Source organism: Lagopus muta, chromosome 3 (assembly GCF_023343835.1).
Source record: "Lagopus muta isolate bLagMut1 chromosome 3, bLagMut1 primary, whole genome shotgun sequence".
Classification (NCBI taxonomy): domain Eukaryota; kingdom Metazoa; phylum Chordata; class Aves; order Galliformes; family Phasianidae; genus Lagopus; species Lagopus muta.
Window position 1 is genome coordinate 58,503,080 of NC_064435.1, and position 25,839 is coordinate 58,528,918.

A 25,839-nucleotide genomic window follows, 5' to 3' on the forward strand; every position below is an offset into this window, starting at 1 on the left:
TGGCCTAACACGTATTGATTCATCCGCCTTTTAACAAAACAAAAAGTGTATTAATGCTGCTGATTTACCTCATGCTATTATGCATGCATTAGATATTGAACCAGTAGTAGTAATGGAATGCTTACGACAGAAATCATAGAGCAACTAGTAAGCATGGAGACTGGAAAGAAAAAAAAGTCATATCTGGGATAATAGTAATAATGATTAAAAATAATGATGATATAACTACAAGTTACGTTTAAAAAAAAAAATCCCTTCAGGGAATTCTCTAAACAGTAGCTTTCTAAATAACAAAACCTGTCACAGCTACTTCTTTCCTCAAGTAAATTATGAAGGAAGGGACTGAAGCAGTTTGAGGCTAACAGAAATGGCAATTAGGGGAAAATGGAATGGAAAGGATCAGACAGTGTATTTTAAAAGGTAAAATTGCAACATTTGATCAAAAAAGTATGGATTTTTTTTTTTCAGATATCTCTATCAATCGAATTTTCAGAAAGATAAACACTTTTGACTAACATATATATTTGTTTCTTCAGCAAAGTGCAGTTTCCAAACGTGCTAATGAATGGGGTGAGCATCATGCATCTCCTCTGGCCAGCGAACTGCTGGGGCTGTTTTGTATTGTTTTGTTTCATTGCAAAGGCCTGTGTGTGATCACTGTGTACTTCATCAGTGTGTTTTCCAGAACTCTTTATTCCAAGGCGTTTGGAAAAGGGTAGTGTTTTGTAAAAGACCTGTTTTTGCTTGTGAATTTGAAACCACTTTAAACATAGACGAGGTTGCTACAGTTGCTGTGGCCTGTCTGGCCAAACTGATGCATTAGGGCAACTAACGACCTAACTAAGACTGATGGACTGGTTAACCCACTGCTAACCCAGTGTAGCCCTGGTAGTTAAACATACAGTGATGGGAATGGGTGACAGGCTGGTATTTGACAGTAAATCACAAAAGCATCTGTATATTTGTTTTGTGTACTTACAGAGGATCTGAGTTCAAAGTTTATTTACTGAAGGGAATTACTTATTCTAGTAAATAGAATATGGTCTTCTAGACTATGAATCTCTGCAGGAGTAATTTCCAAGATGTGTTGTTGATGAATACTGCCAAATTATTTTTCAAATTTAAACTTTTTTGCATATACATTGAACAGTGTAGTGAATGTTATGGAATTCAGAGCGCTAAAAATATTAAGAAATCATGAGCTTGTATCTGTGTGTGTGCAGGAGTCATTTAACATTCCAATGATAATATTGCTTTGTGCTTGAAAAAAGGTGGAGTAGGAAGGTAGGCTGAAATGGCTGTGCACTGAATGTACTTCCCCTTTGTTGACCCATTCTCACAGGAGAATATGTGGTGATATGTACATGCTTTGCTCCCTGTCACATCAGTTACTTGTAAGTCTTTCAGCATGCAGGTGTGCTAAGGGGACAATCTCTTTACACCACATGCATTTATTTTCTGGTCATTCATTAATGTTATTAATGATTGAATACCACTTGTAACCTAACAAAATCACAGAATTGTAGGGGTTACAGGGAACCTCTGGTAATCATTTAGACCATCCCCTTGCAGGTTCCCTAGAATGGAATGCACAGGAAAGCTGTTATGGAGGAGCTGAACATGTGGATGCTTTCTTAACTCAAAGCAATGTAGGTTACACACCATGCTTGATCAATGTTTCTGGTGTGTTCTAAGCAAGGACGCACTTTGTACAGAGCTGTTGCTGGAACACTCAGAAAAGAGACTGACTTCACACAGGTACATAGCTGTAGGACCATGGGGGATAGCTTTAATCTAAAAGGAGGGGGATTTAGGTTAGGTATTAGGTGGAAATTCTTTATGTAAGGGTGATGAGGTGCTGGCACAGGTGCCCAGAGAAGCTGTGGTGCCCCATCCTGGAGGCGCTCAAGGCCAGGTTGGATGGGGCCCTGGGCAGCTGAGCTGCTGGGGGGCAGCCCTGCCCACGGCACGGGGTGGAGCTAGGTGGGCTTTGAGGGCCCTTCCAACCCAAACCATTCTTTATTCTGTGATTTGTTCCTTTGGCTGTTGGTATGACTTTGACCAAGACATTCTTTCTTCTATACTTAAGGTGCCACAAGTGTAAAATAAGCATAAGAGAAGCAAAATCCTTAGTAAAAAGCTTGAGAACAGCTAGAGAGTAGTTAGGGGCTACCTTTTGCTTTCTATTTTCTTTATATAGAGAAATTAAAAACTCCAGGAAATCTAGAATCTACCTGTTCATAGAATGCAGCACTTCTGGATATTTCAGAAAGCCCTTGACAATTGTGCAATTAAGCATACATTCATTATTCATGTTACGGAAATGTGCAGAGATATGAGACTTCCTTCACAAAATAACACTGGCTCCTAAATGGGGACTTGAACTGTGAGAGTGAGAACACCTCTGGTCCCTCCGCCTTTGGCGTCAGTGTAGTATTTCACAGGGGAAGGAAAAGGAGGTGATAGGTCCTCTTAAGTAGCCCATGATACGTGTTTTGTTGCCCTTGCAAGTAGTATCAGTGACGCAGAGCATTATCTGCAGCAAAATGGGTTAGCAGGTATCTTGATAGCCATTATTTGTTTATAAGCTGTGCCCGTACCAAGGAGAAAAAGAGGGCCCTGAGCACTGTTACCATTCTCAGCTTATCAAACAAGTCTGCGCTGGTTTTGCAGTAGAGGCTCCCCTGTTTCTGAACACGGACAAAAATGCTGACATTAAAATGCAGATGCTGCATAACATTTTGAAAAGAAGGAAAAAGCAAACAAGCAGTGAGCTAGAGCGGATCCTGTCAGAGGTCAGGATACATATTCATGGATTGTAGCAGCTGAAATTGTGATGAATGCCAAGCTTCCTCTCGGTCAATTCTAGCATTTTTTGAAAGAAAGTCTAGGCTGTTGTCAAGATGGAACATTGACTTTGTGGAGATGGTTGACTTTATCTCTGTCTGACTGTAAAAATCCAACTCCTATTTGCTTGTGACAGTCCCAGCTATGAAAATTGAAGAAAACTGGGTGGGTGGGTGGGTGGGTGTGTGATGGTGGTGGCTGTGGCTTTTTTTCTTTGTATAGCTGTATTGCTCAAGAATCATATATTTACAGGATGAATGTGAAATATCGTCTTACAGCAGCTGTCTGAATGTAAATCCATCTCTGTAAAGCATGTGGATGCTTCAGCTTTTTTAGTGTTGGCAGGATCACTCCAGGAGCACTGGAACATCCAACACATGGGGAGATGCTCTGATATCTCTGCTGCGATGTCCTTTTCTAGTATAACTGTGTTCCAGCCTTCTGGTTACCTGGTTTGCACTTTTCTTACTTGCGGTGCTCACTTTTAGTGTAATCCTGTAAAAGAGACCCTGTGTAAGCAGCACTGTGGGGTGTGGCTGAGAGCTTAATCCTCCACAGAGGATCCCAGGGGAGTTGTGTGCAAATATTATGGGCAGCTATGTTTGAATCTGGATTTGAAAACTAGATTCACTTTTTTTTGTCTTGAAAGATAGGGCCAATGGTAGCCTATTCCCCAGGCAGGTAAATCAGAAGCACTACTGTAGTTCTGCAAAATGATTCATTGCTTTTACAGGGCTTGAGATCTGCGAGCAGATTGTGCTACTGGAAATTTAAGTGGTACTTCTATATATCACTGCATTTGATTTGGCAATAACACTCAAAATCTTTCAGTACCATTGTGCTTTCTCCCTGGGCTCACTGTTCTCACTAATCTAATCACGTTTTCCCATTGTCCTTGCCAGAGAAGAAAAGCATTTGGTGTCACTGCAAAATCTTCGCATTGTTACTCTAGAAACACACCATGTGTATCTAAAGAAATTGTTTACTTGTAGTCTCTTAAATGACTAAGAATATCAAGCTTATATTGCATATTTTAGTTATGTTTAAGTACATGATGTGTTCCCGTTAGGACTTTTCATCCTCGCTTCTTTTTGAAATGTCACTAGGGTTGCTATTAGATGTTCTCAAGAGACTGATGAAATAAATTTCTTCCACTTCGATGCCACACTAAGTAGTTTACAGATGACCAGATTGCAGCAGTCTATTCACCCTGCTGTACTGGATCAGAGCCCAGTTTTGCTGCCTTCAATATATGACAGCAAAGGGAATTGTCAAGCTCACTACTGAAGACTTTTTCACTCTGCTTTCAGGACTTTTGTTGGAGAGCTACTTAGTAGTATTCATGATAATTACTTCTTAATTTTTTTTCTTTTCTCAGGTACTGGCATCATGTCGGGCATTTCTGTTAACATCTCGCATTCCCACCAAGGTAAAGCTTCTGCAGCTATTCTGTATTTTAGATATAAACGTGAGTTCCATAAATTTAGCACATTTTAGTTACACTTGTACATCTGTTTGAAAATGTCACAATGAATGACACACTACATAGTGTTAAGTTTCTTAAAATAGTGCTTCCATTGGTATCTGTCCTAAATGAGTTCAGCACTTTGCATAAACTCTGCCAGAAGAATTTTAACTTCTAGAAATTCAGGTGGGTAAAGAATTAAGCTGGAAATATCAACTTGAAGAACTGCAATATGAGCCCAATGACCTTTATAGTGGGACAATTTATGTCTAAAGAAGTTAACTGACAGTACGTCCTGTAGAGTTTCTAGTCGCAAATAGGAATATAGTTCTGTGGAGAGAGAAATTATAATTTTTATTAAATTCCACTGTTTTCTAATGATTTCTTGTGGGGATTACAGTTCAGTTTGGAAAGCACCTTGACAACCTGACTCGCGAAAGATATTGAATTATTATTATTCCTGGAAAAAAATTGTAATGATTGTAGCAGAGAAAGCTTATTTTCTTATTTTATTAATGTGAATTATAATGGCTGACTTGGAAGATCATCTCTTGTCCTATTTGAAATTAGTGAATATAAATTTGACATGTATACTATTTTGTTGTATATTACATATGTATGCAGATCTGTATTTGTGTATTTGCACACGCATGTGTGCGTAAGTATGTGTGTATGTAGGTATGCTTACTAGAAAAAAAAGTTGGATCAGTAAATGTAAATACTGTTATAAGATTTTCAGTTGTGGTTACTGATAAATGTGACCAGTCCTTGTTTTTAGTTTAAGGAGCAGATCAGGTGTGAAAGCCTGCTGAAATTTATTTCCCTCAGTTGATCACCCCATCCCTGCAGCATAGGTGTCTTCGGTTGTCTCTTGGGTTTTGGATCGCAGTGATTTATGGCCTGGTTTTCAGACAGAGCTTGGTGACTGGTGGCATGGCAACAGGGATATGATGAACAAATGTCAGACAGTTCAAATGTCAGTGCGATGGCAGTATGAGGAGCAGGCTTGTTGGTGACTCTCTTAAATAACCCGTAACAAAGCTATCATAATTCATGAGAAAGCTTGTGAAGGCTCAGTCTATAGTTGCAGAATTACAGACACCTTTTTAAATTTTTCTTTTTTTAATTTACTTTTTAAATTTTTCTTTTTCTTAAATTACTTAGTTGACGAACACGCTGTATTTGTAAAATTGTGACTTTAGTGGTAGTAAGTAGAAGAAAGAAGAAACTGCTCATGATCTATGTCAAAACTAAAGTTAGTATATATCAACAGTTATTAGGATGGTTGAAACTAAATGGTGCAAACTGGAAGACAGGAGGTTCTGTCTAGACATCAGGCAGCACAACTGTACTGTGAGGATGAGCAAGCACTGGCACAGGCTGCCCAGGGGCTGTGGAGTCTCCTCCTCGGAGATCTCCAGATGCTGCCTGGCCATGGGCCTGGGCACCCTGCTCTTCATGGCCCTGATGGGCCCAGTGACTGTGTGAGAATTCTTTTGTAAGAGAACTAACAGAACTTGCTGGACTTTCTGAGGTCTGTAATATTTTCAGAAGCTGTTCATCAGCTTTCCGAGCCCGAGAGCTTCCTCACAACTAGTACACAGCCACTCCTAGCAAGACAGCTGAGAGCATGCAGCAAAGACACCTTGTTACTCCAAAGCACTGCTGCACGACTGAGTGTGTTCAGATGGCTGATACTGAGTGACTTGCTGCTAAATCTGATTGCGAGCTTCACCTTTTCTTAAACACTGCTGGTGAGCCCTATTTAATCTACTAAGCAAGGATGGAAGCTTAAGGGAATGAAGGCTGACTAAGTGTAATATCCACTTAAATGAATATCCTTAGAGCACGGATATTACTATGCTTTGTGCTGTGGCCCAGTTGGTTCATTTCCACTAATCTAGATGGATTAGTAGGAAAGGAAGAGCAACACTTAATGCCTACTAATTCTTGCTACAGAATATGTGAAATATAGTTGCAACATTAATAAAAGTTGGATGTGTCATAGGCCCACAGTATTTCTAAAGCATACTTCTAGTACCAGCTTTTGGTAAGTTTTAATTGAAAAAACTCAAAACTGTGAAATTAGCCATTTCTTTTTAACTTCCCTAAGTGAGCCACACTCAGACTCTTAAAAGGATTTTTAGGATAGAATTTTAGATAATAAGTAAGGGTATGCATTTTAAAAATCTATAAAAAGAAGTATTTCATAATTTCAGATAGGTATTGTGTAGAATTATTCTGTGGTTTTGCTGTAAAACAAGGACTGTAGTTATTGAATGATGACCACGCTGGCATTAATCATTAGTAAATCTGGCATTTACTAATTCTAGTCAAGACTTTTGCAGAATGAATTTGTGAGTGGAGATCTGTGTAAGCTGTTCTCAGAAGCAGAAGCATATTTTTGATTGTGTGTGTGTATACTTAGGTTTGCATATTAGGAAAAGCAGAACTTAACTTTGGCACTTAAATGATTTGCAAATGATGAAGGATTTCAGTCACAGAGACTTTTTTTTAGCATTTCGTTGTGACTTGAGTAAATAAGTGTCAAATATTCTGATATGTTTAATTGTTTCATTTAATTAGCATAGGAGAAAAACTGCCTTTATAGCATGGTGTTTGTTAGTTAGCCTGAAAGGACCCTGACAGTTAAACTAGGATAACATGAATTGCAGGGGACTTAATGTACGCAGTTAAAACAAGCTGTGCAGTTACAATGGTTTTAATGACAAATAAAAGGAAATGACAGTGCTGATGTCTTACCCTATAGTTTTGATTCAGTCAAAGCTGTTTATTGCTTTCTGTGTATCTGAGCTGCCAATTCATCCACATGGTTGTGAAATCAGGTCTTGGCAAAATGCTTATAGCCTTAGATCTGCCCTCAGGGCAGGGACATTCTTGTCTCTACCTCTTCCAAGGTCCATTTGGATTACCTACCTTCACCCTTCTTGCATATCCTGTCTGCTCTCTGGATAACTCAGTCAGGAAAACATGGTGTATTGTTTCCTGTCAAACTTTTAGATGCTCTACAGTGATCTTGAGCATAATGCATATATAAGTTTATGTATATATAGTATGTGCATGTGTCCCTTTAGCTTCTCTGCAGAAAAAAAGTCATACCTGTCATCAGTGTAACTATTGAAAGAATAATATATGATGCTGTAAGTATTTTACTGAATGATCATTCATTCACAAAAATTGTTCAGTAGGATATTATATAAACAGTGTTGCTTTTTATAATAATTTTTTGTGAAAAAATTTGTTAAAAGTTTGTGTGCTTGCAGTGAATGTCCAATGTGATATCCCTTTAACCTCTAGTAGCTGAAGCTATAACAAGCCAACATGACCTCTGAGTGCAAAATGTCAGCAAATATTAACAAATACTGAATGTCAATTACAGAAAACAATGTAGAACAATGGTAGCCCTGCTCAACGTTTTTTTTTTTAACCTCATCTGAAAGTATCAGTGCTTTTTATACAAGATGATATTTGTACTGATGTGGCGTTTTCTTTTTTTACTGCAGTTGGAACTAACTTTCAGCTACTTGGAAATCCAAGGAGTAACTTCCTGTAAGCCAGGTCAGGTGAGTGCTTTCAGAAATCAAGTTGTGACACACTGATACGTGGTACCACCGGCAGTGTTAGAGATAAAAGGTACTTGTGTACTCAGTGCTAAATCTGTTCCAGCCAGGGAGGTTGTACTCTATTGTGTAGGTGTCTCCATCTGGTGAGCACAACGCACATTTGAATTCTTAGGTTCATTCTGATTGTAAAGTCTGTCAACAGTGATAAGAATTTAGAGTCTATTTTCAGAATCTGTTGTGCAGGTGAGGTAAGAAATACTGCTTTTTCATAGCTCAGTTGGAGCAGAACAAGTTTTAATATTTCTTGTGTGTTTTTTTCTCAGAAATGATAGAACAAGTGGTGGCTGGTATTGTAATCATCACTATGCAAGCTTGAATGGCTTTTGTGGTATACACCTTTGTGATGAAACTGAAAGCTACTGCTTACAGTGCAGACAGAAACTACTCTTGATGCCTACTCTATGTATTATTCTGTATATAACTCAAAATATATTTGACAGCTGGTTACGTGCCCAGAAAAAAAGTGAATGTCAAAGAGAAGATAATGGAAAGAACAATGGCTTTAATATATCATTCATTCATAAGATTAATATGTTGATGAGATTTGACAGTCCAATTGTATCAAAGACTGTGTGTGTTTCAGATATATTTGGCTTTTAAAGAGTTTAAAACGTAGGAACATCTAGCACTATATTTGAACTCTGAAAAGCTGTCTTTGTATTTAACATTACATTTTCAATCTGGTTTTTGAAGCTTTCTTTTAAGGGGAAAAAAGTCAAGGGGTTTACTTTTCTAAATGGGAGACATTCAGTAAACTCTGTGTATGGTTTGTGGCCTCATTTATTTCAAATAAAAGGCTACGGTAGCCAAAGATAATTGTTATTGGTCAATTGCTGTAGCAGGTTTTATGAGAAAAGGTCCTGATTCTCAGCAGCTTCATTTTGCATACCGTTTTCCTAAAACATTTTGTAAGGTTTTGCATGTTTACATCCACTTGTATTGTAACACAACTTATAACTGAAGACAGCTGAAATCCATGATGGTTCCTTGCAGGGCAAATGGTGGTGTTACAGCTTTCCTGCAAACATCATGTTATCTTCCCGGTATCTGAAGGTCTTATTCTCATGCTAGGCATCTTTTAGAAAGCCATGAAGTACTTCCAACACTAATATAACATTGGGCAGAGTGATAGAGGAAATGGTGTGGCAGTACTGGTGGTAAGGGAACACATATGGACTTTGTCCACTGGTGCATCTTCAGTGAATGACAACGACCCTCTGAAAGAATTTGCAGTAGTGCCAAAAGGTGTGAAGATTCTGTGAGCTTCTGGGATAATGCAGCCTCTTCTGGAGTTTTCCTGATGACAGCCCTAGATGTGAGCTGGGAACTGGAAGAGAGAATTCCAGGAACTATTTTCAATAAAAAATTAATTTCTCTTGTGTATTGCTCAGTGTCCCCTCCAAAATGAAGACAGAAGTGTATTGAGACGATGATAGTGTTTGGCGCAGGCTTCTTTCTCTATTTATGTTGTATCTAATCTAAAAAAAAAAATTGACACAGACTTTTTGGAGAAGACAGAAGTATTTCATGGCTTCCTGTGATGCAGCCAAGAGCAGCAGCACATTTGATGAGTCATTCATACAATAATCCAGTGTGATTCTGAACACTCATATATAGCAGAGACTAGTAGTAGGTGGCTTTATTTCTCTCCTAGTTGAAGCACGTATTCCCCAGACACTGAGTGGTTACATTAGCTCAGTTACTGCCTCACTTAAAATTAGACATGCATTACCCTAAAGTTTTCTTAAACAGCGTGGATTAAAGCATGAGAGCTTTTCCAGAGAACTGCAGCCCTTAAAAACTTTTACTTTTTACTTGATGAAGCAGGCCCTGTTTGCTCAATAGTTTCCTGTCAGGCTGCACTCGCTTCTGGTGTTCTGGGAAGTGTTTCAAAACAGGACAATAGTGTGAAAAGTTCTTGGTGCTGGAAGTGCTAACTGAGGTCATGATCCTTGGAAGCCTTTATTCCCGTGGGAAGCAAGGCACTGTTAGGAAAAGCAAAGTTTGAGAATGCAGTTCTCATATGTTTAAGAACTTCAGAAACTCTACCAGAAACACTCATATTGTGTATTAAAGATTAGCAAATTCTTGCTGGCATGCAAAGCATTCAGTTGACATTCACAATGCAGACCTTTTTCAATGGATATGAATGAGATGACACCCTGTCCCTGCCCTCATGCCCTCTTGTTTACAGCTGATTATGGAAACTGAGAAATGCAGCATCTCCATGAAGATGGCGTCCTCTGAGGATGTGAATGAGGTGCTGGCGCACATTGGAACCTGCCTCAGGAAGATATTTCCTGGACTCTCTCCAGTGTAAGTGCCTTGTAGAGCAACAGTAGCTTGAGTAGATCTGTGGCAAGCCACTGCTTTTTGTCCTTACATCAGGAAGAGACAACTTGAGCAGGCAAGCACTGAGCCTTTATGTAGGTCTTCTGAGGGATATGGCAGAACCATGAGGCAGTGCAGCTAGGGCATGCCCCATGGGGTCAAAAGAGCCTTTGTTTTTAAGAGTCAATACAGGTAACTGAGGTTTTTGTTCTTCCTTATTTTGCCTCGCCAACCTCAGATACAGATTGTTTTGAAGCTTTTTGTTTTAGTTTATTCCTCTCTCCATAAACAGCAGTGACCTTCAGTATTCTTCAGTAGGTTTTGTTCTGTGGTATTTTGTTTTTTTGTGGAGGGAAAGTTTCTGTTTAATTTGAATTTTTGAATAGTTGAAATGTTTCACACAGCTGGGAGTCTTGCTCTTCAGTGCTGAGTCCTGGGCATTGTCATATGCTTTACATGGAATAACTGCCTCCTTGAATCGTATGTCAGCTTTTCTAGGTTCCTTCCCCTTCCTTCTTCATTGTTTTCACCTTCTGTTTGTTGTTTGTGTGACTGTATTGTGTATTTTTGTGCTATCCTCTGCCTCTGAATTTTATCATCTTGCTGCAATTCTCAGTGGTCTTTTTTTCATTTTTTCTTCTCTTTGCCCTTGCCTTCATCCCTTTCTACAAGACAATGCATCTGTACTACTATTTCTCATCAGCTCCCAGTTGTTAGCAGTGTTATAGGTAATCACAGAATCACAGAATTGTAGGGGTTGGAAGGGACCTCCAGAGATCATCGAGTCCAACCCCCCTGCCAAAGCAGGTTCCCTACAGCAGGTCGCACAGGTAGGCATCCAGGCAGGTCTTGAACATCTCCAGAGAAGGAGACTCCACCACCTCCCTGGGCAGCCTGTTCCAGTGCTCCGTCACCCTCACTGTAAAGAAGTTCTTGTGCATATTTGTGCAGAACTTCCTATGCTGCAGTTTCCGGCCATTTAGATGATCCATCTAAAAGAGTTCTTCAGGACATATTTATTTTTGAGTAAACTTTTTTTAAGAGGCATTAGATGTAAGTGGTGAGCCTAAATTTACATGTGTTGTTCTGGGGGTGTGTCTTTATTATTCAGCTTTCCTGTAGATATAGTAGGAATTTAAGTTTATGTACTCCAGCTGGCAATTTGTTTTTGTTTCCACATTATCTCTCTTTCAGTATTACTAACTGCTCAGTAGAGGTGGAGTTCTTCCTTCAGAAAACATACACACAAGTGAATGCTTGTGAACAAAGTTGCTGTTGAACCTCAGTAGTGATGTGAGAAATACAGACAAGAGAAGCAGAGTGAACAGGGCCTTCAGGCTGTGTGAGTTGTGTGAGTCCGTGGAGGCCTTGAGCCCTGTACAGGTTTTTTCTTGGCTTTGCAGAGAATGCTGCTGGAGCATTTTGTGTAGCGCTATAGATTGCTCTCCTCTCAGATAGAGTAGTTTTCTGGAATTAAGGCACTGGAGTTATGCAGATAATATAGGACCAGAACATGCAAGAATGGGAAAAGAAGTTTCTCCTATTAATATCTCTTATTATTTGTTTTCCTTTGTTTTATGGAATTCTGGAATTTGAGGGTGTTCTCTAATTCAGAACAGCACGTATTTTCTTTTCTTTAAACCAATAAGTGGTAGTGGTTTTACCTAGAGGAGTAAGAACACTATCAAATTGCAAAGATTAGAGCTAGATATCTCATGTGCAGCCTGGAGGTTGCTCAGCAGATTCTGTGGCTCTTAGCAGCACACTGCTTTTACTGATTAAAAGCATATGGGTAGACGACCATAGTTCTGTATGTAGTTAGTAATGCCATGTTTCCTAGCACATCTATATGCAATATAGATCAGATGTCAGGGTGAAGTTTTTTACTGAGAGGGTGGTGAAATGCTGGCACAGGCTGCCCAAAGAAGCTGTGGGTGCTTCATCCCTGGAGGTTCAAGGCCAGGTTGGATGGACCCCTGTGCAACCTGATGGAGAGGGTGGCAGCCCTGTCCATGACAGGAGGTTGGAACTAGATGATCTTTGAGGTCCCTTCCAACCCAAGACATTCTATTGTTCTGTGGTCACTTCCTATTTTGGCAACCTTGTCATAGTTGAGAGTCCAACACCTACTTAGCTTGAGTGACCTTGTCACAGCATTGGGCTTCAGTAGTTGCAGTGTTAATTTATTGGAAGGAAGGAAGAGGCAAGTAAATGCTACTCATGCTAGTCTGTATCATGATATGTTTGACTTCTAGGCAGAGAATTGAGTTGTATTAAAGATACTAACTCTTCCTGTATACTCACTTAAAGTCATGCTTAAAATGAATGATATTGAGTGCATACAGTGGTACGGGTTTAAAATATTTTTAAAATCATGAATACTTCTTCCCCTTTGCATTTAGGAGGATTCTGAAAAAAGTAACAATGGAGCCTTCAGAAAGACTGGTTAATCTCCAGGCCCTGTGGGACAGTCAGACAGTGGCAGAACTTGGACCTTGTGGTGAGAATGAATTTGAATGCTCAAATATAAAAAGCTTGGAATAGCAGTGTCAGGAAGTCTAATTCTATTTCTGGTAGAAGCTTGTAAAGGTGTAATTAGTTTTAAGGTGTAATTAGTATGGAGTAGACTTCTGATTGGTAGGTGAAGGCACTATTTTAAGCTTTCTTGCAACCTGATGGGTATTACAAAGATAGGATAGTCTCAGTTTCTTTTAGTTTCTTTCAGCAGCACAATGGATGCCCTTCTGAGGGAAAAGGAGAGTGAGTTTTGAAAGGCTGGTTATATGTTCCAGTATTCAAGTATGCTTTTGATGTCTGTTTGTTTTACTATTATGTTAAATATTCTCTTGTGTTATTTCTAGGAGGCTTTTCACAGATGTATGCCTGTGTGTGTGATTGGCTTGGATTTCCATATAGAGAAGAAGTACAGTGGGTAAGTACATGTCTTGTACTGGAGCTCATTTCTACTAACTGTACGAATGATGTAGGGGCAGATAAATCATAATACTTCAGGGGAAAAAAGTAGGATAAATATGTATTTGGTTATGTATTTTTAACAGGATGTTGACACAATTTATCTGACACAAGATACCAGAGAGTTGAATTTGCAAGACTTCAGCCATCTTGACCACAGGTAAATAATATGTAATAATCATGCTAATACTTAGCAAACTTTCCTTATCCCTTGAATTGTCCTTCCAGTAGATTTTGCCTGCCCTTGCTGAAGGGGGATAGTCCCATAAAAGCTGTCCCTTAAATATCTGGACATCTGAAATGACCATTTATAGCTTTTATAGTTTTCAGAAAAAAGGTGCTGTTTTTGCACAAAGGCCCCATGAAGAGCACATTTTGTTTTGGAGATAAATATATCTTGCTATTGGAAGCACTCCAAAAAGTTAGCAGATAGTTATTATGATTTTTTTTTTCCTATGATGGTTGATATAAGTGCTCAAATTCAGCAGAGAATACATGCAACTACATCTGGCATGCAAAGCAAAAAAGGAAATTAGGCAGCCTTTACTTTTACAGAATCTTTTTCGTAGTATATGTGCTAAAGGAAATTGCTTTTTTAGCAAGTCTGTAGAAGGTTTAAGTTATTCAGCTGAATCTCAGCCAATAGTTTCTCCACTAACAAAAGATGCAATCAAAAATGTGCACTTCCAGAAAGGAACTAATTGAGGGTAATTTTACTATGAGATGCTGAAACTTAGCTAAGTGTTGTATTTGGCTTACTGGATTGAGAACACTGGATTCTAAGAAGGTTGCATCTGAAGATATTTAAGTAAGAAGAAATGGAAAAGAGTCTTAATTAAAATCCATCATTATACAAGAAAAATGACAAATTAAAGAAACTGTAAATAAGACTGTGTGTTTGTTTCTTCAAAGAGGCCCAAGGGAAGAATTAAGAATCTGTCTGAGATATAATGTTAAAATATTATAACAAAAAGACTGAACTTGGAGGTAAGTAAATGAGGTTATTTTGGCACAGCATTCTTTGTAGTTGTAAGGTTGCTAGTATGTAAAACTTGCAAAAATATGAAGAAAAAACAAATACTCATATACTTAGCTTCTGTGGTGATTTTCACAGTCACCGTGGTTAATTCCATGATGAAGTTACTGCCTGTGTTGGACTATTCAGAGGTAATTCAGGAGAGACTGCAGGGCTGCAACTAGTGCATGACAGCTGTATCCAAAGACTGGTCAGTTAAGGATTGCTGAGAGAAGATAAGGAAAGGATTACTTGTGCGGGAGCCCACAGCGTGAGAAAGATGTGGAGCTATTGGTGTAGGTTCAGAAGAGGGATGCAGAGATGGTCAGAGGACTGGGCACCTCTCCTATGAAGAAAGGTTGAATGAGTTGGAGCTGTTCTGTCTGAAGAAGAGAAGGCTCCAGGGAGACCATATTGTGGTCTTCCAGTGCCTTAAGGGGGCTTATAAACAGGAGGGAGACTGACTTTTTACACAGTTTGATAATGTTAGGATGGGGGGAAAGGTTTTAAATCAAAGAGAAGATGTTTAGATTAGATATTAGGATTAAATTTTTCACGCAGAGGGTGGTGAGGCATTGGCAGAGCTGCCCAGACAAGCTGTGGTGCCTCATTCCTGGAGGCATTCAAGGCCAGCTTGGATGGGGCCCTGAGCAGCTGAGCTGGTGGGGGGCAGCCCTGCCTGTAGCAAGGGATTGGAGCCAGGTGGGCTTTAAGGTCCCTTCCAACCCAAACCATTCTGTGTTTCTATATCACGAGCAATGATGGAGTAAGAAACTAAGAACACTTAGATGTATTGGAAGTTGGAAGAGCTGAGAAGAACATGGGGCATTTTTGAAAAAGTGATTTAGAGCCATTCAACTTCAATAAAAAATAAAAGTTTGAACAAGTTATTAGGAGTGAAAATACTACTTTTTAATGAAAAATAGAAGAAGTGCTTTAAGTATTTAGCTGTTTCAAAAGAGTTGGCTTTGGGAAAATGGAATTGTGAGTTTGTTGGTTCAGTGAATGTTTTAATTGAAGTATGACTTGCAAAACTCACATCACCAAAAAAATAAATTTATTGTTAATAGAATCTTTATTAAGCATTGCATGATTATGTAAGTCCAAAGATTCAAAACAATTTTAGACCCACATATACACAATAAAATTCATCTTGTTGTGGCAATTTCTTAATATTGAGGCTGGAACTGAGAAAAAGGTTTTAGATTGAAATTTTCCAGAAAACAAAATTTTGAAGGAAGTCAAAAACATACATTGTTCAGTAAAAATACAAATTAGGTTCTGAAATCCCAGTAAATTCAACCATGTATTGCAAGTGTTTTGTCAGATACTTAGCAAAGTGATAACGCTTCAAATTAACAACATGCCCATGTTTTGGACTTTGAGAAACTCGTATATCTTGTCCATATGATTTTTGAGTTTACTGAAATTATGTGTTTCACATTATGAAGTAGCTCTGAAGTGAGGTAGGATGAAAACTGGATACACAAGCTATGCATTGCTAAAAATAAACAATTTGTATTTTTCCTAGTAAAGCATTTCTGTTAGAGGTCAGCAGAGGATGGAATGAATTATAGATGAATTTAAATTCCCTGCGTGTCTGACACTGAGAGTGCATAACATGGCTTGCCACATGGGTGCATGACTTCTGAAGTTTTATTTGAAGTTATATTGTGCTTCGAACCATATAATTGTAGAACAACAACAACCCCTCAAAGTAAACAGGGCTTGTTTAACTCTGCAGCACAATTTTCTTCTCTTGGATATGTTTTAGCATTCAAAAATTTGGACATTGAGAATATATTGTCAGAAATGTGTGATTAGTTAGATTTTTTTTTTCTTTGCACCATTTAGATTTCTTGTCATCTTAAATACACAGGGGGACAGAACTGTTGAAAAAATGTGCAGCCACTGGCAAAGCTTGAATGTTGTTAAAGCTTGGAGAGATTTCCTGCATTCCAGAAGAACAGAATCTGTTTTCATTTTAAAATGGCAAAAATTTACATTCTGTAAACCTTACTTTATTCTAGATGATAGTTTCACAGGCAAACAAATAAATGTGAGCTGCTTAACATAACTTGGTGAAGGAAAGTTAGGAGAAGGCCCTGCTTTTGGAAGAGGTCATTAGCATAATTCTTTTTGTATTGCAAATTCTGATCATTGTTAGTAAGATATGTAGGATTTAATAGAAATAGAGTGGAAAAAAGCTGTATACCATTTTGAAAAGATAAGCTCCATGAGAAGTACAATGAAGTTGGCAAGCTCAAAGTGACACAGGGAGTGGAGCTAAGTGCTGCAAGGACTGTCCTTAGTAAGAAGCACCTTCAAAAATTTAAATGAAATGAAAAACTGAACTTTAAACTATATAGTTCCTCAGTAAAATCAGATCATAAAATGTAGTTGTTCTTTGATAGGCCAAAGTATCCAGACAGAATATTACAAACAAGGCTGTTGTTCCACTATCTTCAGGCATGTGGGGTGGAAGGGCGGGAGGTGTGTGATATGTTTTTTTAGCTGTTGGTATTACAGCTATGTCAGTATCTGTGTTTGTCTGAAGCTTGAACAAACAGGCCTTGGATACTGCAGAAGACTAAATTATTCAAAGATGAGAACTTGCAAATCAGCAGGCTTGATTTATTTTAAAAAATTCTCATTCTGCTGTAGCAGTCTCTGTAACTTCTTGAAAATGCAGCAGCTTTTCCCACTAAGTCTAAACATCCCTGGATCCTTCAGCTGTTTTCATCCCTGGCTTTGGGAGCAGAGGAGAGAAAAGGACAGCCTCAGGCACTCTCTACCTGCAGCCTCCTCCTGCCCCCCCAGGATACTTGCTGGTGTCTGGGGTACTTACCAGCTCCGTGGCAGTGTAACCACCTATACCCAGTCATTACTGCTCATTGTCACTCTTTTCCTTTGAAGGAACAGCACCAATGGTGCTATCTGTCCCTTTTAGGGCTTCCTATCATAGCATAAAGAGCACTGTCCCACTGTTGTGATGGTGGAGCCTTCAGCCTGTCTAGCATTTACCTTGATGAGGAAGAAGGAAAAGATGTGAGAAAGGTGCTGCGTATTTGGTGCAGATCCATACCTACCTGCAAATGTCCTGAATGGAGTGCTGGGGTTGGTAGTAGCTTATAAAAGCTAGTATTTTTAATTTTTTCCCCACAGATCTTAGGCTCAGACAACTATTTTTTGCTAGTCAGATACATTTCATGTACACTACATTTCTTTGCTTCATTCTGAAGAGGTTTCTAGGTAACTGTTGAGGCTAACTGATCTGCCTGTGCTAGATGAATGATTCTGCTGGGGGTAGCGTGCAGACATGACATTTATCAGCATCTGTTATTGGTGAAGCTCAACAGAGGAAGAGCAGATCAAATTAAGAGGATTGGAATAAAGAAAATGAGAATAATTTAGAATTTCATTTGCGAAATCCCTTTTACAATTAAGTATGGTTTGTGCTGAAAGTTGCATTATCCTTTTGCAGGTCTCCCTCTTCCTGGGGGAATTTAACTATAGAGATGAGACAAGGAGATGTTCTCTAGAAGCATTCAGTCATGGGATTATATTAAATCATCAGTCTGCCAAAAAGCTTTTTAGCGTCACACTCAATTATAATTAGAGATGATTAAGAAGCTTAAATATGTCTCAGGATGAAGAACAAGTAGGAATGGCAGCCCAGACAAATTTCTGGTTTAAAAATTCATGCTAGAATAGATGTCAGTTGGCCAGTCAAAAATTTTTATTACAATACAGGCAAGACGCACAGCTGCTCATGGTGCTCTTATTGTGAGAATGCAGAGCTTTTTGTAATGGTGACAGCAGTCAATCAGCATTGCAGAAACAGAGGAAATTAGATACAGAAAAGCACTTCAGAGATTGTTTCAAATGACCAAAACTGACAGTTATATGAAATGTGTGTAAAAGTGTTTTTCTTTTTCTAGAGACTTAATACCAATAGTTGCTGCTCTGGAGTATAATCAGTGGTTTACAAAGCTGTCCTCCAAGGATCTGAAATTAGTAAGTAATAAATTGAAATGGTATACCAAGATTTACCAGGCTGTGCTGTGTCTTGGATGATACTACTGCATTTTTCAAGGTGAACTCCTTTGGGTAAATAAGCAGGGCAGTCTTATTTAAAAACTGATAATTGTTTTTCTGTTTATTGTGTGAGGGAAACATAAACAGTTGGATATTTTTTTCATGCTATAGAAACACTACTGTGTGCCAATTTTGCCAGAATTTCACACAAATACATTTGGAAAAGTTTATTTGGCTATAATGGTGGCCCATAAAACTAATCTGTCAGGTGTTGCCAGCTCACGGAAATACTTGCTGACTAAACAGGAAAAATTCTAAAGCAGCTAGAAGTATCTGTTGGTTTTTGGAGGTGGAAGGAAAATACTAGGAGTCTAGGTTATTTTCTTCTCACATTATGAAACAAGTTTTACTCTTAACTTTCATTGCATCTTGATTTTCTCCTGGTTGTCTGACACCAGCTCCTTAAAATAATAAGTATGTAGTGACAGGTTGCAATGGTATTATTCACAGAATCACAGAATCGTAGGGGTTGGACGGGACCTCTGGAGATCATATAGTCCAACCTCCTGCCAAAGCAGGTTCTCTATAGCAGGTTACACAGGTAGGCATCCAGGCAGGTTTTGAATATCTCCAGAGATGGAGACTCCACAACCTGGCTGGGCAGCCTGTGCCAGTGCTCTGCCATCCTCACAGTAAAGAATTTTTTTCCTCATGTTCATATGGAACTCCCCATGTTCCAGTTTGTGCATATTGCCCCTTGTTCTGTTGCTGAGCACCATTGAGAAGAGCCTGGCCCCATCCATCCCCTTGACTCCTGCCTTTAGATATTTATAAGCATTGATAAGTTCCCCACTCAGTCTTTCGCAGCAGCATTGCTTTTGTAAAGAAAAAAGGGAGCAAATCTAAACAAGCTGAACTACTGAAGAAACAGCCAAGAAAATCAGTAGTAAATGTAAAATGTGAATTCAGTACTAAATGTAGTATATTTTCATATGTTTTAATATTTTTACCAAACCTAAAAATTAATATTTAGAGGTAGAATTAGTGGTTTGAGAAATGCCTTCTCTGTTGTTTTAACATTTTGTTTGTTTTAATGTAATATGATCTTTAGGGAGAATTTTTAACAACTTCTAATGTAGAAGACAAACCTTATCAGTCTTGAAAGTGCATCAGTAATAATAAAACAATCTTCCATGTATTCAAATTGGAATAAAAAATGTCAGGATAATATGAACCACTGGACAGTAAATCCATGCCACAGGGACTCTGCTGAGGGTCAGTGTGAGGTCAGACATATCCAGAGGCCATTGAATATGTTGTACTTGGTGAGTTCCCCTCTGACATTGTGTTTGATAGACATGATCTGTAGTGTTTTTACAGTACATGCATGAAATTTTCCACTTGCAGTCACAGTGCTGTAGTAGCACTGTGATAATATCATGAATTACAAAAATATGGAAGGCAAGGATAGAATTGGAGAGAATTGGCTGAACTGGCCATCTTTAGAAAGCACTGTCACCTTTACTGTGTAAGGGATTTCACGTGTGTGCTAGAGCATTCTTTTCTTTTTTAGGAGTTTCAACTAGTTTAAGAGAATCCTAGAAAATGCCAGGCTGCTGTTAGAGATAAAGATATCCCAAGTGTGAATGTCAAGCTGTCATTTTTAGAGTGGGTAACATAGAATAGTTTCAACAGTTCATGATCACGACTGAAGTTCTACTTTGGACTTCATATGAATGTGGGATGGTATATGCTGTGAAAAAAAGGCAAATTAAGAAGCAAACTAAGATATTAGAATAAAAGGTGAATGAAGTTCACTGTATGGCCTTTAAAACATTGAAGTTTCATCCCCGAGCATGGCAAGCAAACTGTTTTGTTACATTTTGTTCATAGTATTTGTGAATGCCTCTGCAAGTTCTAAGATCCAGCAGCAGTAACAGTCATGAGATGTGAGTTATTCTGTGTAGGCCGGGAGAGCTTCTACTGAAATTTACTCACCCTTAAGCATTAGTCCCTGAGCAGTTTTTGGACCTGCAGCTAAAGTGCTCTTACTCTTGATTTTTTTTTTTTTCCCCTCTTCTTTGTCTTATAACATCTTTCTCTGTGTTTAGCTGGCATTTCTTGTCAGGCTTTATTCTTCATTCCATCAGTTGCTATTTTCTTCTGAGGGATTAGTAGCTATATGAAGAAGAGTTCTCTAAAAATTAAATGTGTGTTTTCTCTGCACATAGGGTCTGCGGTTTTTTTGTTTTGTTTTGTTTGTGTATTCTACTATTATTAGACTAATTCTGCCCTCAGGCAGCCAGTTTCATAAATTGGTTGCTTTTGGCCTACCTCTTGTTTCTCTAAGTCTTTTCCAGATGTTGTCATCTGACTCCCTAGGATGTTCCCAGTATTCTTAGTTATTACATAAGTATGAGACAAAGCAGTTCATGACCTGGATCCCGTTATGATGTATAGCTTATAACTAAACAACCATATGTTCCTTAACACTGTTCTGTCTTTTCTGTGGCAGTCCACTGATGTCTGTGAGCAGATTCTGCGAGTAGTGAGTAGGTCCAATCGATTGGAAGAGCTGGTATTAGAGAATGCTGGGCTTAGAACGTAAGTAATTGCTTCAAAATATTGCATTATTTACTGCTTACTCCTAGCAAAAAAAAAAAAAGATGTGTAATGTGTATTAGCCAGAGTGTTAGACAAACATGCTCAGTGTTTAGCTTGTTCTGAGGAGTTGCTAGTCAGAGATTCCTCATAATCCAGAAAATCCTTATAAACTGGTGTTTGTTAGATTCTGCTTGGAGAATTGGGTTAAGTGAAGAAGAATGAATTGGATAAGTGCATAAACCCTGAATTAACTCACGCAGATACGCTCCAAATAGTGTTACCAATAGAATTATGAACAAAAGTGATGGGGATTTTGTTAAAATGCCTATTATTCCATTTTGGATAACAGATACAGCTTCATTCCCAAGGCCTTTTTTTTCTTTTTGTGTACTACGTCTGTGGTCTTGTAGTAGTGTAGTAATACTACATGTTATTAACTTGTTTTTAAAGAAGGAAGAAAGTAGATGATTAATTTTAGTCCTTGTGTGTTCTGTAAGTACAGCGAGTTAAGCCTAGGTATTTTTTTCCTTCAGAGCAAACAGATGCAAAGTTCAAGTTACAAACTAGCCTGGATGAAGTATCTGAGGCTTGTTATAGTGTTAAAGTAGCATCCAAGACCATGTGGACAGGACAAGCTCTAGTTCTAATGAATTTTTATACTAATAAATACAAAGAGGAAAAATCAGAGAAGCTGAGCATTAAACTGAAGAAAAAAATAAGAGAAAAAAGCATGGGGAAGTTATGTGGTATGCTTTTATTTGCCTCTACTTTCTTCTTTTTTCTTTTTTCTTTTTTTTTTGTTTTTTCTCTTTTCTCTGTTTTCTGTTTTTTTTCTTTTTCTTTTCCTTTTTCCTTTTTCCTTTTTCCTTTTTTCTTTTTTCTGAACTGATTTTGATCTTGTTTTTCCTGCACTCTGTGCCGTGAGACATACTGCTAATCACGAATATAAAAAGATACATTGACTACCTTTGTACACTGTCTACATTAACTTCTAACAGTTGGATCTGTTTTCAGTTTTAATAGGATTTGACAGATAATCAACCTATGACTTTGGTTTTGTGCCTCCATCTACGTGTGTGGTATTTGGCATTTTGCCCTGGTGTGCATCTGCTGTGCTCAGCACTGTCTGTCTGTTTTTGTCAAGGATACGTTTGTCAATTTTGCCAGTTATCATATCTGCTTGCTAGGAGGAAATCCTATTGTTACTGGGCATCTTTGCACAGCTTATAGACCAGTCACTTCTAATGAGTTGTGACAGACTGCCAGACAAGTGTTGAGAAAGAGCTACTGAAACACAACAGACCAATTGTTGAGATAGAGCTACCAAGAACAATGCCTCCAGAGGCACCTGAGCAGCTGCATGAGTGTATTTTCTCCTGTAGCAGGGCCACTTTCAGATGATTTCATTTTCTACCTCCAGCCATTATTATGTGTTATGTGGTATGGGATATAGCTCCATATAAAACTGTCATCCTTCCAGCTGATGGGACTACAAACTATCATACACTTACAGCAGTAGTAAGGACCCAGGACCTAGAGAAGTGCAGACTTGATGTTGGGGAAAAGTGTGCTGTCAAAAAAAGCCCCCTGTCTAATAAGATTTCTGACAGTTTAGGTGTTCTTGAAAATTTTATGCGCACTGCTATTTTTTTTACAGACTTAAAGGATGCAGTCTAGATTATTTTGGATGTCTTTGATGGGAAAAAAAAAGAGGATATAAATGTCTTGATAATTGTTAGGATGCTAATTGAGGTAGGTGATATCCAGATTTCAGTGAATGAAGAATAGTTTAAGGTGATCTGAACAAATGAGTGTGAAAAGAGAATTGTATCTGTTTGCTGCTTTAGAGAAATAGAGGACCATGCAATTATCAGAAGATTCATTTCTGTGAAATTGCAAGGTGGAGTCTCCAGTCTGAAAAGGCCTATTTGCAGAAGCTGGTGAAAATTGTTTGTTCGTTGTGCTTCAATATTCTGAAATCTGGCAGGCAGACTGTGCCTATTGCCATCTGCAGTAACTTCTGCCACCGTGTCCCAAGGGGAGTGACTGTGATAACAGAGAGAGAATAGACATGCCTGCTGATGATACAAGGAGGGCCTCTGACAGATTCTGCAGCTCGTCTTCCCCTGCTGGATGGGCTCTGAATGTCCTTGCATGTAATCACGTTAGCTCCTCCTACACACATCCTCTGTTTCTCTATTGTGTTGTCTGGATGTGTTATCTGGACTGATCTTGAGGAATTTTTGTCTGAGATTTCCTGGTTTGTACTATTCTTACCATTGGTGAAATATTCTTCCTCTCTCATACATGTAGTTATATCAGACCTTTTAAAAGCTTTACCTCCAAGCCTGAATGACCCTCAGTATCTAGAATGTTGGAAAACAGGTGCCCTACAGGAGATGTAGTAGTAGTCATCTGCAGGAGCAGCAGCAGATAGCAAAGGAGGGTACCCTGAGGCCTGTCAGGTGGCACAAATTTAAGTCCAAAGTGGTTGACTGTTTGTGTTCACAGTAAGAACATAGGATAAGAATATTTTGTTCTTTAGGATAAGAATATGATATAGTTTCAAAGGGGAACTAAAATTTCCTGGAGCATCTCTACTTGAGTACACCTCGCAACAACAGATAGCCAAAAGCTATTGAGGTTATCCCTATCTTATCTCCGCTCTTTTTCAAAGCGCAGAAAATGTTGCTACCTCCACTGTAATTCTCAGCACACAGGCTGACAGCTCTTGTGATAGGAAGGATCTGTCCCAGGGAAAAGGAACAGTGTTAATTCCATTCTTTTAGTACTCTATCCAGTAGTTCTCTTAGCACTGCCCTCCAGGAGGTAAGATGCTGTACTTTGGAGCAGAGAGAGAAGGATGCTGGGAGGAAGCTCAAGAAATATTATTTGATTTCTACCTCTTTTCCTAACTTAAATAAAGTAAAACCATTGAAAGCATAGTCTGCTCCACAGAACTGCACAGTAGATTTAGTCTCTTAATACATAAGTGCTTTCTAACAGGTACAAGGATGGGTTTATGAAATTGACATAGAGCTGGTATGAACCCACAGCCTTGTGACATGATATGTAGAAAATGATTCAACCAGAGTCTGGTGATGTGATCATGTAAGAAAACCAAAGTTAGCTTTAAACTTTATGCTGTGAGTAGTGATAGTCCAGTGACAGCAGAATGTGCTCAGAGAGGGCAGCATTCCCTTGTCTTTCAAGTGGATTTGGAACATAAGCAGGCCATACTCTCCATCTACATATTTGCACATACAACCCAATACACCATCATCTCCCTCAGCTCACGTTTCTGGGACTGTGGGCAACCTTGATGCTTCTCATTGTAAAAAGAAGCAAGCAGAGAACAGTTTTTCAGTGTTGTTCTGTTCTTTGAGAGAGTTATTCCTGCTATTTTACAAGATCACAATACTAATGCTGTGTTGATTCTATGATATGTTGCAAAGCCCATCTGTTTGAGTGATTATTGATGGAAACTTGCTGCAAGTTAGGGGGTGGTGTCAGAATTTAGCTTTGTGAGTGAGGGAGATAATGCTGTGCAAGTTAATGTATGTATCCCACCTGTGCACGATGAGGAGGAGATGTGGTTGAGTTCTAAATTATTTTAAATTAACCCATATTTTACATGTTTAGATCTTTATCAAAAGTAGCTTGAGCTTTGATTTAATGCTCTTCAGTATCTTAAATCACAGAATAAATAAATAGTAATATAACCTGCTTCGAAAGACAGCAAATCAGCCAGATAAGCATTGTTTAAAAAGACAAAGAATCAATAGTATAAGTTGGCTATTTCTTTCTAGTAATCCCTTGATACTTTTAAGCCTCTGTACGTGCTTTTGACAGAGGAGATAACAGAATTTTTTCTCCCTCTGTATTCTTTTCTTGCAGAGATTTTGCACAGAAACTAGCCAGTGCCCTATCCCATAATCCCAACTCAGGACTTCATACAATCAACCTTGCTAGCAATCCACTTGAAGACCGAGGTACTGTAACGTTAATGTTTTCCTCTTTCTGCAAATGTATTAGGGGGGTTGCCTCTGCTCCATTCAGCTTTGCCCAAATAACAAGATACTGTTCTGTCTGGAATGCTATTGTGAACGTTTGTTGTTCACAAACAACTGAGAATTGCTATTCTTTTTGATTAATACATTTCCATTAGCTTATGAAGAAGCATTTAAATGTCTTAAACCATCCATGGATTTCATTAGATTTCATTACACTATCATTGAAGTATCTTTTACAGGAAGATAGAGCACAATGAATGCTTACAGCTAGAAAGAAAAAATGGTGCATATTTTTAAAGGCAATACAATGAATATAAGATGAAGTGCAAGACAAATTTATTGCTTGAACTGTATTTTCCGGGAGGTTTTGCATTTTATTTCAGCAATAATCTCATAGTTAGATCTGGTTTTGAAGCCATTTCTTTATGAGCTTTGTTCTAGTCTGAAGTGTTGCTAGTTTTTCACAGTGCTCTGTAATACTGGCATCCTTATGTAGCTAAGGATTGTTGACTCTGCAAGATGAAAAATAAAACTGAACAGCCTAGCTTTCCTCCAGCTAGGCGTGATTTCAGTGCATATCAAGTCAAGTCATTCCCTTCCCATCTACTCTCTTTTCACTTGGAGCATTTATTTTTAAAATAAGGTTACATTCTTTCAGTCTGGTGTTGACCCTTCAGTGCTGCCCACATGCGATTTCCATTTGATTCATTTAATACATTCCAAGCACAGTGTTCTTGGGATCAGACTACCTTGCGCTGCTGTTGGGCCAGAAATAAAATAGGAATTTTATGCAGTGAACCTTTTCTTATTTCATTTGGTTTATGTGGGGCAGAATTTCAGTCTTTTGTCTGACACGATTCAAAATGGAAAAGCTGTTCATTTTGGTTACAACCCGATTCACAATGCTGT

General features: G+C 38.5%; 1 protein-coding gene across 6 annotated transcripts in view; it reads left to right on the plus strand.

Annotated features, from left to right (window-relative positions):
- The window catches only part of CARMIL1 (capping protein regulator and myosin 1 linker 1), a 173,275-nt gene that overhangs the window by 64,900 nt on the left and 82,536 nt on the right, over nucleotides 1-25,839 (plus strand). For all 6 annotated transcript variants that reach the window (XM_048938948.1, XM_048938950.1, XM_048938947.1 and 3 more), the window contains 9 exons: nucleotides 4,226-4,276; nucleotides 7,837-7,896; nucleotides 10,151-10,272; nucleotides 12,690-12,787; nucleotides 13,149-13,219; nucleotides 13,347-13,420; nucleotides 18,217-18,292; nucleotides 20,829-20,917; nucleotides 24,815-24,909. In XM_048938948.1, coding sequence (XP_048794905.1) covers nucleotides 4,226-4,276; nucleotides 7,837-7,896; nucleotides 10,151-10,272; nucleotides 12,690-12,787; nucleotides 13,149-13,219; nucleotides 13,347-13,420; nucleotides 18,217-18,292; nucleotides 20,829-20,917; nucleotides 24,815-24,909 — 736 coding nt within the window. The remainder of the gene's footprint in view (nucleotides 1-4,225; nucleotides 4,277-7,836; nucleotides 7,897-10,150; nucleotides 10,273-12,689; nucleotides 12,788-13,148; nucleotides 13,220-13,346; nucleotides 13,421-18,216; nucleotides 18,293-20,828; nucleotides 20,918-24,814; nucleotides 24,910-25,839) is intronic.